This window comes from Brettanomyces bruxellensis, chromosome 7 (genome assembly GCF_011074885.1).
Source record: "Brettanomyces bruxellensis chromosome 7, complete sequence".
Taxonomy (NCBI): domain Eukaryota; kingdom Fungi; phylum Ascomycota; class Pichiomycetes; order Pichiales; family Pichiaceae; genus Brettanomyces; species Brettanomyces bruxellensis.
In genome coordinates, this window is record NC_054688.1 from 893,943 (window position 1) to 907,456 (window position 13,514).

The window sequence follows — 13,514 nt, forward strand, 5'->3', positions numbered from 1 at the left end:
ACATAAACAATAGACCTTGTATAAACAATAGACCTTGTTCTTCTTAGAACCTCATTGTTCTATCCTTCTATTGTTTTGACACCCGATAACCTATTTTGCAATACATCTAGTTCGACTCCACTTGATGGAGACAGAGTAAAGGAAGTAAATTCATTTTCTTTTATGGTGACACATACACAATTGTTAGAATGTTAAAGGCATTAACATTATCACACAAACCACTTAGTACATTTATATCCACCCACTTAGGTAACCGACCTTACAATTGTCTGAATCTCCACGACTGCTAGGTTCTTATTAGTTCTATTAAAGAAGGAGTTTGATAGCTGAAGCCCGGGAGTAACTCATAAGGTCTCTCTTAACTCCGACATCCACACTTACTCAAATTACATCATAACATTCTAAAAACATTATTTTACAACATACAATACTTCATCTTTTAGTGGTTTGATTCAACACTTCAAAACAAACACACAAATCACTTTGTACTTACATAATCTAAAATAATTTAGCTTCAAACTAAAGCAGATCCCTTTACTGTGTGAGGGATCGAACAAGGAAAAGTCACGTGTTATCCAAATGGTTACGTAATATTATGAGCGAAGCAACATGAGCGAATTATTTATTAAAATTGGACGACGAGATGCAAATATTTTATTAAGCAGAAAAACGAGAAAATATTAAATGAGTATTTAGCCTTTTTGGAAAACTCAAGATGAAGATAAGAAAGAAGAAGCAACAGCTTAGATAAGAAGAAGATAGAAAAAGAATAAGAAGAACAGAGATAAGAATAAGAGAAAATATAACAAGAAGATAAAAATAAGAAAACAAATAAAAACAAATACAAAACAAGTCATTAAAATAAATATAATAACACTTCAAATTATAAACATATACAAAGGGGTGCTTTTATCTATATCCTAGTGAATACAAACTAGTTGATTATTTCATTATACATTACTTCCGCACTTACTTAAATTACATCATAACATTCTAAAAACACTATTTTACAACATACAATACTTCATCTTTTAGTGGTTTGATTCAACACTTCAAAACAAACACACAAATCACTTTGGACTTACATAATCTAAAATAATTTAGGTTCAAACCAAAGCAGACCCCTTACAATTGGTAGCATCGGATAGTTACGATTACAGAACAAAGGATATAACAATATGGATTCATCAAGACCAAATGGAATTAATTCGAACATCAGCCCACCAAAGGCGGATTTCAATGGTTCGGGAAGAAACATGGCAGCCAGAGCGAACATTTTGATTCATGAGATGGATGAATATTTCGAAGCCGCAGAATTGACAAACAAAGTTAAAATGAAGTACATCTTTTCCAGAGCTTTGAGCGGTGTTGCAAAAAAATGGTACGATCAACATATCAGATTAGACGAAGAATACGGGGAGAAAGAGTATGAGCAAATTAAGAAGACATTTTTGGAACATTTTGCACCAGACAATGCTTTTCAAAAGGAAAGTTCAAAGGACAAGTTTTTCAAACTCACCCAAACAAGAGAGGTTCAATCATTTGCAGACGCTTTATTGACGATTGCTATGGAGATTCCTAGTTATTCAACCAACAACGAACTCCTTATAGATAAATTCATCAGTGGACTTAATCCAAAGGTCAGACATCACATGCACGCAGTTCCAGATGGGTCACATTTCGAAAAATATTTAGACGCAGCAAGGGAAGCAGAGAAATTTTTGAAATCAGATCCTGTTTACCTGGCAGAGTTGAGTGCCATGCAAGGAAACAATAAGAGACGTAGAGGCAATTATGGAAACAACAATCAATACCATAATCAAGGAACAAGTAGAAATGGATACACCAACAATGACAATAGTGGAAGATACAATAATAATTACCAGGCAAACCAACGTGGATATTTTGGAAGAGGATCTTACAGAGGCCGCGGCTATGGTAGACGCGGGTACGGTGGACCAAGAAGAGGCCAGAGTTACAGAGGCAATTATCATCAGAATGGTCAGCGCAACTTTTCATACTATGGTTCACCACCACCTCAAACGGGTACGAATCAACAGGGCTATGCCCAGGGGCACTTGCAGCGTATAGAAGCACAAGATGCACTAACAGATAACTCAGAAGACGTTGATATGGAACAAGAGAATAATTTAAATGCGGAGAGTCAATAGAAGCCGACCTATCTATTGATACACAAAGCGGTCAGAACGAAACAGAAGTGAAAATGCGTAATATAAAAAATTTTAAGAAAAAGGAAAATATAAAAACGAAAAAACAATTGGAAAATAGAAAAGAACAAAAAGACTTGAATTTGAACTCTTCGTACTCACAAAAAATTACAAAAACGCAAAAAAATACTGAAAATTTAAAAAATCAAAAAAATACTGAAAACTTAAAAAACTCAAAAAATAAAGAAAATTCTAATGTTCAAGAAAAAATAGAGGAAATACCTCATAGCGATCTAGATGATGCTCATGCCCTAGCGCTTAATATGATAGATCAAGATGCCTCGGTTTCCGTTAGAACACTCGAGAATAATGTATCTGATCACAATACAGAAAGTGAAGAATTTGTTGAAACCCTTAAAGAAAATTTTGAAAAATTAAAGTTAGAAAACCCTGATTTAGACGAAAGTTTTTTAAATGAAATTGTGTATAAGAATTACGGCCAGGACTTAAACTTAAACTACGTGGAAGCACCGCAAATTGCTGAAGCAGCTAAGGTAATTGCAATCTTAAAAGGGGCTTACCACATGCCAGTGGTCATCGACTCAGGGGCTACATCGAATTTCATTTCGAGGCAGATCGTAAAAGATTTAAATTTAGAATCAGAAATAAGGAGATGCGAACCTTTACAAGTTAATGCAGTCGGTCATAAAATGGTGACTTCACACTTCATCGTTTTGGATTGGACATTCCTTTTCCAGACTGAGATTAATGCAACGGTCGCGTTCTTCATAATTGACATTCCTACAAGAGATGTCTTCTTAGGTTTACCGTTTATTCAAAGGTACCAAGAATTTATTAATTGGAAACTTATCGGGAAGAGCAAGCCTTACCAGAAAACTGATTATAATATAAAATGTAATTGTCTTGACATAGCCGATTATTTAAAAGAACTTCGCAATCCAGAGCAAGTTCCCGGCATGCTATATATACAAACTCTTACCCCAGAAAATACTCAAATACGCACAGAAACAGAGGTTAGTGGAGTGGCACACTTAAAAGAAAAATTAATTAAAGAATACTCTGACGTGCTTACGAATGACCCTCCAAGTACACTACCTCCGAAAAGAAATTTAGTTCATCGTATTATCCTTCAAAGACCTAACGATACTACTTTTAGAAGGCAATATAAATTAAGTCACGCAGAACAGATCGAATTGACCAAACAAGTTAACGATCTTATGAAACGCAATTGGATTCGGCCAAGTGCTAGTCCATTCAACAGCCCAGTATTATTTGTAAAAAAGAAAGATGGTTCACTTCGAATGTGTGTCGACTATAGGGCTTTAAATAATCTTACTATTAAGGATAAATTTCCTATTCCTGATATTGAAAAGCTTACTAGCGATCTCGGAAAAGCAAAAGTTTACTCTAAATTAGATTTAATGTCAGGATATTACCAAGTTAGAATAGAGGAGACTGATATCGACAAAACAGCTTTCAGTACCGAAAACGGTCACTACGAATGGATGGTTATGCCATTCGGGCTAACGAATGCTCCTTCAACATTTCAACGACTGATGAATAATATTTTAGCACCTTACTTATCGAAATTCGTGAAAGTTTACATCGACGATATATTGATTTACTCTGAACATACGGCAGATCATTTCGACCATGTCCGAACCGTGCTTCAAACGCTACGGGAAAATAAGTTAATAGCAAAGCTCAGTAAGTGTGCATTCTTCTTTAAGAAATTAAGGTTTTTAGGCTTTGTAATTACACCTGAAGGTGTCGAGACTGATCCAGATAAAATAAAAGTTATTAAAGAATGGCCTACGCCAACCAGCATTAAAGAAGCACAATCTTTTCTCGGATTGACTGGTTTTTACCGAAGATTTATTCAACGATATTCATTAACTGCTAAGCCGATTTTAGATTATATTGCAAAACGTTGTGAGTGGACTTCCCTCCAAGATACAGCATTTAAAGACCTTAAAAATAAGTTCCTGTCAGCACCACTTCTTGTACATCCAATATGGGATCCGGGTTATACCTTTCGTATTCATACGGACGCGTGTGGTTATGCGGTTGGTTACGTTCTCGAACAACTCGATCCTTACGGGAAAGTTATAGGAGTTATTGCTTATGGTTCAAAGAAATTATTACCAGCTCAGCTTAGATATTCTATTTACGAACGAGAGTTCTTGGCAGTGATTGAGGCTTTAAAAACATGGCGTTATTACTTAATGAATCGCAAATTTATTATAAAAACGGATCACAAAAGTCTCATACATTTAAAGAATCAAAATCTCATTGACACTCAAAGAGTCGCCAAATGGATTGACTTTTTGTCCCAATACGACTTTGAGGTTGAATATATTAAGGGACATGATAATTCAGCAGCAGACGCACTATCGCGTTATCCGGAATTAAAATTATTAGAACCAGCTGCCGGTTTAGAGTTAGCCGCCGCAGCAGTCTTAGATGCCTTAGCGCTCGAAGACATAGATAAAAAACGGTCCGCCACATTTCTACATTCTATTATTACTTCTACTCTTGAAGACAATGCAATTGCAGATATTACCGATTCAGGCGCAATGATTGCAACATTGACGTCTGCTGACGAGTCCTCTGGATCCGTTCAGTCTATTTTAAAGTGGAATGATGACCTTAAACAACAAATTATAAAAGCGTATAAATATGATAAAGACCTAAGCAGAGTCTATGAGCTGTTGAAGAATGGGGCGAAGCTGAAACCGTCTACGCAGGACCTTCGTCATTATGCTCAGCACTTCAGATATCATAACGAATTACTATATTACACTACTTTTTTGGGTAGCGAGTATTCTAGATTAGCTATTCCATACGATAAAAAGATTAAAGATTTACTTGTGAGGCAATGTCACGACTCCATTACTGCAGGACATTTTGGATATTTCAAGACTTTCGAGCTAGCTCATAAAATGTTTTATTGGCCTAAAATGTTAAACTATATTAAGTCGTTCTGTAAGTCATGCAGCGTTTGTCAACGAAATAAGACCTCTACTCAAGCTGTCCAAGGACTATTTTCACCATTACCTATACCGGAAGGTCGATGGACCGATGTCTCTATGGATTTTGTTACTGCTGTTCCGAAAACTATTCGAGACCATGATATGATTCTGGTTATCATTGACAGATTTACTAAAATGGCACATTTTATTGCCACAGATAAAACTCTAGACGCACCACGTTGTGCACAGTTATTTTTGGCCGAATGCTTTAAGCTTCATGGCATCCCACACCGTTTAGTGTCGGATAAAGATATTAGATTTATGAATAAGTTTTGGTATACATTTAATAGTATGGTAGGTACCTCCCTACTCATGTCTACGACAAACCATCCGCAGACAGATGGCCAAACTGAACGTGTCAATCGCGTTTTAAACCAATTAATTCGCACATATTGCGCTAATGACTTGACAAGCTGGGACACTATGCTTCCTATGCTAGAATTTGCTTATAATAATAGTATACAAAAATCATCAGGCATGACTCCGTTTGAGCTCAGCCAAGGTTATAGACCTACTTCACCTACTTTTATATCAGGCGCCAGAGTTGATAGCTCTAGGTATAGTCCTAATGCTGAAGAATATGTCAAACGCATGAAACTCGTTATGCAACAAGCCCAAGATAATTTAGTTTTAGCTCAACATCATCAGGAATTACAACATAATAAGAAAGTTCGCACTCATGATTTTAAAGTTGGAGATCTCATACTTCTAAACAAGGATTGCTTCAACCGGAAATATAAATATCACAAAGTTTTACCAGTTTTCATCGGACCTTACAGAATCATTAAACAACAAGGTGATAACGCATTTGAAATCGATTTCCCAGAAACCGTACATACAAAACGTGTTTTCAATGTCCGTTGGTTCCGTCACTTCCTTCAACAGAATGCCGCATTCCCTCGCGTTCCTCCTCGCACAGACCTCGAAATTTTACAACGATTGAGTGAAGTTACAGCTATTGCCGCTTATGATCGCGAACATCAAACTTATGACGTCCATTGGAAAGATTGTGATCCCGAACATAGTACTTCAATTCCAACATCTTACCTTAACAAAATGCCATCCCAACTTCGTTCCACATTGATGACCAACTTAGGACACTTAATCCGTTTACAACAATACGAAGATCATTCAAAGGATGAATTTGGCACACCACCGGAGGGTTACACAGTCGATTAATGCGACCTACAACATTTTGAATTTTGTTTTAAGAGTGGTAACGATCGAGGACGATCTTTTTGCAAAGCGCGGTATTGTGAGGGATCGAACAAGGAAAAGTCACGTGTTATCCAAATGGTTACGTAATATTATGAGCGAAGCAACATGAGCGAATTATTTATTAAAATTGGACGACGAGATGCAAATATTTTATTAAGCAGAAAAACGAGAAAATATTAAATGAGTATTTAGCCTTTTTGGAAAACTCAAGATGAAGATAAGAAAGAAGAAGCAACAGCTTAGATAAGAAGAAGATAGAAAAAGAATAAGAAGAACAGAGATAAGAATAAGAGAAAATATAACAAGAAGATAAAAATAAGAAAACAAATAAAAACAAATACAAAACAAGTCATTAAAATAAATATAATAACACTTCAAATTATAAACATATACAAAGGGGTGCTTTTATCTATATCCTAGTGAATACAAACTAGTTGATTATTTCATTATACATTACTTCCGCACTTACTTAAATTACATCATAACATTCTAAAAACACTATTTTACAACATACAATACTTCATCTTTTAGTGGTTTGATTCAACACTTCAAAACAAACACACAAATCACTTTGGACTTACATAATCTAAAATAATTTAGGTTCAAACCAAAGCAGACCCCTTACATACTGCTGTTTAGGGTCAATGGTCTAGTGGTATGATTCCTGCTTTGGGAGCAGGAGGCCCTGGGTTCAATTCCCAGTTGACCCCTTTTATTTTTTATATTCTTGCTCCTTTTTTAAAGGAGTTAATTAATTACCTTACATTATCTTGTTTTACATATCGTCTTATTTTGATCCAAATGTTGGAAAATAAAGATATAGCTGAGGCTTGTTTTAAACTACTGCTTATGATTAAGCCTAGCTTGTTCCCACGTAAAGCTAAAGAAATCTTGGTTTGTGAGAGCAGCTGGCCTCTTCCTTTTAAGGTTAGTGCTGAAAATTTTTTTGGGCAACGGATACTTTTCTTTCCTGAAAAAAAAAAAATAAAATAAAGCGAAAAGTGAAGAATAATATAAAACAGATCTAGTTTCTTGATACCTCCTTAATGTATCCTTTATAGATCAAGAAGGCAGTCTGCACATCAGAGTGGAAGAGAAAACACCAAGATGATTAGACCTATCCTTTTGAAGGGTCACGAGAGACCTCTAACTCAGGTCAAATTTAACGTCGAAGGGGACATATTATTTTCAGTCTCGAAGGATCAAGAGGCTTCAGTTTGGTACTCATCCAATGGAGAGAGAATTGGTACACTTAATGGACACAAGGGTACAATTTGGTCTATTGATGTTGATCAAAACACAGATTATGTGATAACGGCATCGGCCGATTTTACAGGTAAACTCTGGAAGGCACAAACAGGTGAATGCATTTATACTTGGAATTTTGAGGCACCAGCTAAAAGAGTGGAATTTAATCCTGAAAGTAAGAAGGCTTTGTTTGTGACGGATGAGGTTATGGGCCAAATTGGTACTATTAAAATCTTCCCTATTGATCACTTAAAGGATGAGCAGGCTTCTACGGCGGAATTAGAAATTAGGAATGATAAAGGCGTTAGCGCAAGATTTACGGTTGCTGCCTGGGGTTACGGTGGAACGACTATTGTTGCAGGCCATGCAAATGGCGAAATTACAAAATGGGATGTTAAAACTGGTGCTTGCCTAGGACGGGTGAAGGCCCACGAGATGCAGGTTACTGACATACAGATGGCTCAGGACAAAACTTATTTCATTACATCATCGAAGGATAAATCAGCCAAACTGTTTGACGTTGATAACCTTCGTTTACTCAAGACATATACTTCCGATGCACCATTAAATACAGCATGCATTACTCCAGTGAAGGACTTTGTCATATTAGGTGGTGGTCAGGATGCTAGGGATGTCACAACTACTGCAGCTGCAGAGGGTAAATTTGAGGCGAAGATTCATCACAAGATTTTCCAAGATGAAATCGGCCGAGTTAAGGGTCATTTTGGTCCCTTGAACTATATTGCCGTGCATCCACAGGGTACGGCTTATGCCTCAGGTGGTGAGGATGGTTACATTCGTCTTCATCATTTCCCTAAATCGTATTTTGACTTCCAGTATGATGTTGAAAAGACGGCAAAGGCTGCCAAGCAACAGGAACTCGAGAGACAGAAGCAGGAAGAAGAAGGTACTGATGAGCAAGCGGCAGTTAGCGCTTCAGCCTAAGTAAACCGGCAAAAAGCCAGGTAATGAATATATTTGCTTTCTTATTTCTGTTGGGATGCAAGTGGAAGAAATATGAAAAGTTTCTCTAATACATACACATGTAACTTTTGTCTACGTAGATTTACAAGTATGGAAGAACAAAATTAAACTTAAAAGATTAAATTAAGTACTAGGAGATGGCATGAAAAGAAAGGATCACCTTGGTAAGAGAATAAGCAGTATTATCATGCACAATCACGGTAAATTTCGGCTCGGCGTTGAACACAGGGAATCTATTAATCGAAATATGGAATCAACCATCAAACTATTAAATCATAAGTGTTCAATAACATATATGCACATTGAATACAAATTATGAACGAGTAGGCCTGCTCTTCTCGTTTTCCTATTAGTGGTATTAACATCCAATTCTAGAACATTGATTTTACGACACCTCTATCGGTTCTCCTAAAAGTAAACCATAGCCTTATGTTTGTCCATTATCCATCCAAGCTAAATTTTTCAGCCAAATCGTTCGTTAAACTTTCATCATCTCTTCTATTCAACTTTAGACAGGGAAATAAGTCTACTTTCTCCCCTTAGATGCAGCCTCTTTAGCCTTTCTTTCATCCGCAGCCTTCTGCTTTGCCCTCAAAATAGCGGCATCATCTTCCATTCTCTTCTTTGGGTCTCCATTCTTCTTATTCTTTTTGTTGTTGGAACCGCTCTTCTTAAGTGCCTTCTTTCTGGCATTTTCTCTTTGATTTCCTCTACTCATATTGAAGTATGACGAACAAGTAAAAATGTATTAAAAATTGATGAGTCCTAAATAATGATTGGAAAGAGATCCCAGCTCTAACCGCATTGGGTAAAGTGATGGTATTTTTTTCTAGTTTTGTGACTCTATATAATAAGACCTCCCTTTATATATGCCGTGGCGAAATTTAACTCTGAAAAATTTTTTGGCAAACCAGAGACTAGAACCGACCGGAGAACAATACACTTCAGGCACTTCTATTTTTTCACAAGCGTCCTGTTTCTTATTTTTATTCAAGTGCGACTTTATTATTCAATATTATTAGCATACTTGGTAAACCACTCGGGGATTGAGAATTACCTGCCTGAACTATTCTACGAATATACAACTGCACAATCAAAGCAAAATATTATATATGTTGAACGAAATCGGAATGAAGGGGGAAGAAGGTCCTTTGCCAACGCCAATAACAGATCTATAACTGAGAACATTTTACGCGTCGATTGACGTTCATAAATTGTTTTTATTCCTCCAACCATTCTCTCACACGTACATATATTGATCATGTCTTCTTGAATAAAAGGGCCACATTCAATTTTTCGGGTTGTAAAGAATCAACTTTTACCAAAGTAAATTTACCGGCTTTTTTGGATATAGAAGTACATTGTGGTCGCTACAAAATACACGACAAAGATAGATCTATAACAACTTTGGGATCCTAAACGAATTCCATCTGTTCCGATCTCCAAAATGATAGCTGCGTTCTTTATTTTCAATAGAAAAGGGGAAGTTCTTATATCAAGAATATTCAGGGAAGGGGTTCGCCGAAATGTTAGTGAGGTTTTCCGAATACAAGTAATTTCAAAACTTTCAGACATAAAGTCACCCGTGCTAACATTGGGCTCTACATCATTTCTACATATCCGGCATGGACCTTTATGGTTTGTGGCCGTTACTAGAGATAATGCTGATGCATCAGTTGTTTTGGAATTTTTGTATAATTTTGTCGAAACTTTGCAAATAACTTTTCTCAATGATAGAAATAGAGTTCTTACTGATGTTGATGTGATGAATAATTTCTTGGCAACATATGAAATACTAGATCGAATAATAAATTATGGCTATGTTCAAGATTGGGATAAAAATACACTTCAACATACGCTTCGTTCAGGGATAGTCAAGGGTAAAGGACTTAAGCCGAAGGTCTCCCACAAAATGAAAACAGAAACTCATAAGGTTTCGAATGCTGGTGCTGAATTAATTAGAAATGGAACAATGCTTCTTTCTAGAGCGAACAGTACAATGAAGAGAAAATCCAGCATATTGGTTTCATCATCAAATAGATTAAATTCGTTTGGTAATGGATCACAACAGAAGTTGTCGTTGTCAAGGAGCAAAAAGAGTAAAATATCATTATCCGTTCACGAAGATGTCAACTTACTAATGTCTCATGATGGGGCAATTATTAGGGCCTTTGTTGAAGGATCGATACATGCGGATACGGATTTTACCAATTCACCCATCTGCTCGTTTAGATTGATCAAACGGAAGAATAAGGTTGTTGGAAAATATAGAAAACCCAATAATGAGGATGCTGCATTTCTTTCGGATGGTTACGATAATATCATAGATAGTGACGAAGAAGAACAGACCGAAGAGGATGATACAGAAATAAGTACAATTGGCGAACAATCTGAAAATAAAGATGATTACGATACCGTGGAAGCGGAATTTAATGCGGATGGGCGGATATCTGAACACGAAACGAGTAGTGGTGCTAAAGGAATGCTCAAAGATTGTAATTTCAACAATTGTGTAAGTCTTCAGGATTTTGACATAGAAGGCATCATAAGATTTACTCCGGTAAGTGCCCAGTTTGAGGTTATGAAGTATCGAACGGATATCACTAATCTTCCATTCATGGTGTATTCAAATATCGCAAGCGTTGGTGCAAACAAATTCAAATATGTCGTTAGGCTGAAATCGCACTACTCGAAGAACAATATCGCTACGGACGTTTTTTTTAAAAATTCCAACACCTCCGAATTCTTTAGATGCAGAGATAACGGTTGATATGGGTAAGGCAAAATTTCTGGCTGCTGAAGGATGCGTTGAGTGGAAATTTAAGAAGGCAATTGGCCAAAGAATATGCCAACTTACTGCGACTGTGTGCACCTCTGATATAACCACTAATGATGGTACAAGAAATTCATGGAGAAACTCTAAACCACCCATATCGATGCAATTTAATATGGGTGGATTCTCCACCAGTGGGTATCGTGTAATGTATTTAAAAGTCGAAGAGCCAGTATTAAAGTATTCGACGGTCAAAACAGTGGAATATTCTTCTAGCGCTAAAAGCTATGAAATTAGAATTTAGATTTGCTTCTAATGTTAAGTATCTTTACTGGAACATCGTTCGAAAAAAATATTTTTCATTGTAGTGCATGAATTTTTGTGATATATAGAGGAACAGATTTATACAAAACTAGGGCAGGGAGAAACAAATGAGCGTTTTATCTTTATATATTTTCGAAGACAATTAAGCAGTGAGTACCCATTTACAAGAATTCACTTTCTTCCTAATGTATTGCCTTACGCTAATTCAATCAATATAATATGGACAGTGTTCGGATTGTGCGTCGGTACTTTCACATATCCGGACTTGCATCCTTCAAGCATAGTATTAACGAAATTGATCTTGCTGCTTTGGAAAAGAAGCAAAATTTGTCTGATATAATAAATATAAGGAGGGAACACGTAAAAAGCAGTTTTGAAAACGTGAGCAAGACATTTAAAACAAAAAATATTGATACGGCAGTTAATTCACTTATTTCGTCATTATACAATGAAAAGCAAAAGGATACTGAATGGAAGTCAATCCAACCTTTTCAAACATTTGATGAAAATAATCAAAGGCAAAGAACTAGGCATACGAAACTTTATTTAATACAAACAAAGCTTCATGGTGATTATACGACAATGCGGGAGAAAAGGAAGAAACGGTGTAAACAGTTACAACAAATGTTTGCTGGACTGCCAAAGAATTATAGTATGGTCAAACTCTCAAAGCTTTTAAATAATGAGATATTTCTTAAAAAGGATGCTTCCAGATATTATCAGGAACTAGGAAAGCTATATCTTTCATCAACATACAAACCGGCTGTGATGTATATGAGATGGACTGATCTTGAGCTTCTTTTAACCCGATTCATATTCGCTGATAGAAACCTAAGAACTGCTGAATACTTACGGCAAGCAAAGAATTTGTCGTTGTATGCACAACAAATTTTAGAAGATTGTAGCCTCAGTGGAATAAAGCTCACAAGAATGGAGCTTTTCAAACTTCTTCGAATTACATCGGCTATATCTGAGAAGTCAAAATTATTCAAGCTATACCGTCAATTTGCCAATGCTTTCGAACCATCTTCTGACTCGGAACTTTTCATGTACTTTCTGAATTCATATATTCCACTTGGTAGAAATTTCAAGATAGTGCAAGAAGAGGATATTCAATACGGGATGGCAATTTTAAGCGACATGATTAAGTGTACATCACCAATTGTTCCTACTAGATTGATGGACTATTTAATTCTCAAACTTGGTGCCTGCTCAGGAAGTACATTCCTTGTTCTTGAAACGGTAGAGCATCTTCTGGTTAATTATCATTTAGATTTGGAAAGCATGCTAGCAATAATCGACTCTTTATTTAAAGTCGATGAAGCAGATCTCTCTCTAATCATTATGAATCGTTATTTGGATGAATGCAAAGATGGCCAAAGGGAAGCAAATCCGCTTAAACTTAAATTTGCTGATTTTCCAAATAGATATCGGATAGACGTTCGTCTAATGGATTTCATGTTAAAGGAACATCAATCGATATCTGACAGAGTGGGCTTTAAATATTATTTAGAATATGATGAGAGAATATGGGACTCTTTTATGAGGTATTACGGTAAAGCGACGAAGCAGAAGTATCTTACAGCTCAAAAAGTCGCTATGGAAAGCAAAATCAATCAAATAAAGACTGGATTAAGGTAACTTTTGCAAGATGGAGCGTGATGGTCATTTAAATGCATCTAACAGCATGGCCTTCCGCTTGAAGACCATATGATGTAATTGTATTTAAAGTATCATAAGTAAACT

The 13,514-nt window shown here is 36.2% G+C and overlaps 6 protein-coding genes and 1 non-coding gene across 7 annotated transcripts; 6 read left to right on the plus strand and 1 right to left on the minus strand.

Annotated features, from left to right (window-relative positions):
- Window positions 1-1,178: 1,178 nt before the first annotated feature.
- Window positions 1,179-2,171, plus strand: BRETT_004872 (uncharacterized protein; the record flags this gene model as incomplete). The annotated part of the gene is made up of 1 exon (XM_041283361.1): window positions 1,179-2,171. One exon carries the CDS (start codon window positions 1,179-1,181, stop codon window positions 2,169-2,171), a length of 993 nt encoding a protein of 330 aa, XP_041136713.1.
- Window positions 2,172-7,077: 4,906 nt separating this feature from the next.
- Window positions 7,078-7,149, plus strand: BRETT_004873. Its single transcript has one exon. It is a non-coding gene; the product is annotated as a tRNA-Pro (tRNA).
- A 397-nt stretch (window positions 7,150-7,546) lies between these two features.
- Window positions 7,547-8,632, plus strand: BRETT_004874 (uncharacterized protein; the record flags this gene model as incomplete). Its single annotated transcript, XM_041283362.1, has 1 exon — window positions 7,547-8,632. The coding sequence occupies one exon, from the start codon at window positions 7,547-7,549 to the stop codon at window positions 8,630-8,632; it is 1,086 nt and encodes a 361-aa protein (XP_041136714.1).
- A 410-nt stretch (window positions 8,633-9,042) lies between these two features.
- BRETT_004875 (uncharacterized protein) lies at window positions 9,043-9,389 on the minus strand (the record flags this gene model as incomplete). The annotated part of the gene is made up of 2 exons (XM_041283363.1): window positions 9,043-9,079; window positions 9,202-9,389. 2 exons carry the CDS (start codon window positions 9,387-9,389, stop codon window positions 9,043-9,045), a joined length of 225 nt encoding a protein of 74 aa, XP_041136715.1.
- A 729-nt stretch (window positions 9,390-10,118) lies between these two features.
- On the plus strand, window positions 10,119-11,441 carry BRETT_004876 (uncharacterized protein; the record flags this gene model as incomplete). The annotated part of the gene is made up of 1 exon (XM_041283364.1): window positions 10,119-11,441. One exon carries the CDS (start codon window positions 10,119-10,121, stop codon window positions 11,439-11,441), a length of 1,323 nt encoding a protein of 440 aa, XP_041136716.1.
- Window position 11,442: 1 nt separating this feature from the next.
- Window positions 11,443-11,748, plus strand: BRETT_004877 (uncharacterized protein; the record flags this gene model as incomplete). Its single annotated transcript, XM_041283365.1, has 1 exon — window positions 11,443-11,748. One exon carries the CDS (start codon window positions 11,443-11,445, stop codon window positions 11,746-11,748), a length of 306 nt encoding a protein of 101 aa, XP_041136717.1.
- Window positions 11,749-11,987: 239 nt separating this feature from the next.
- On the plus strand, window positions 11,988-13,409 carry BRETT_004878 (uncharacterized protein; the record flags this gene model as incomplete). Its single annotated transcript, XM_041283366.1, has 1 exon — window positions 11,988-13,409. One exon carries the CDS (start codon window positions 11,988-11,990, stop codon window positions 13,407-13,409), a length of 1,422 nt encoding a protein of 473 aa, XP_041136718.1.
- Between the last annotated feature and the right edge of the window lie 105 nt (window positions 13,410-13,514).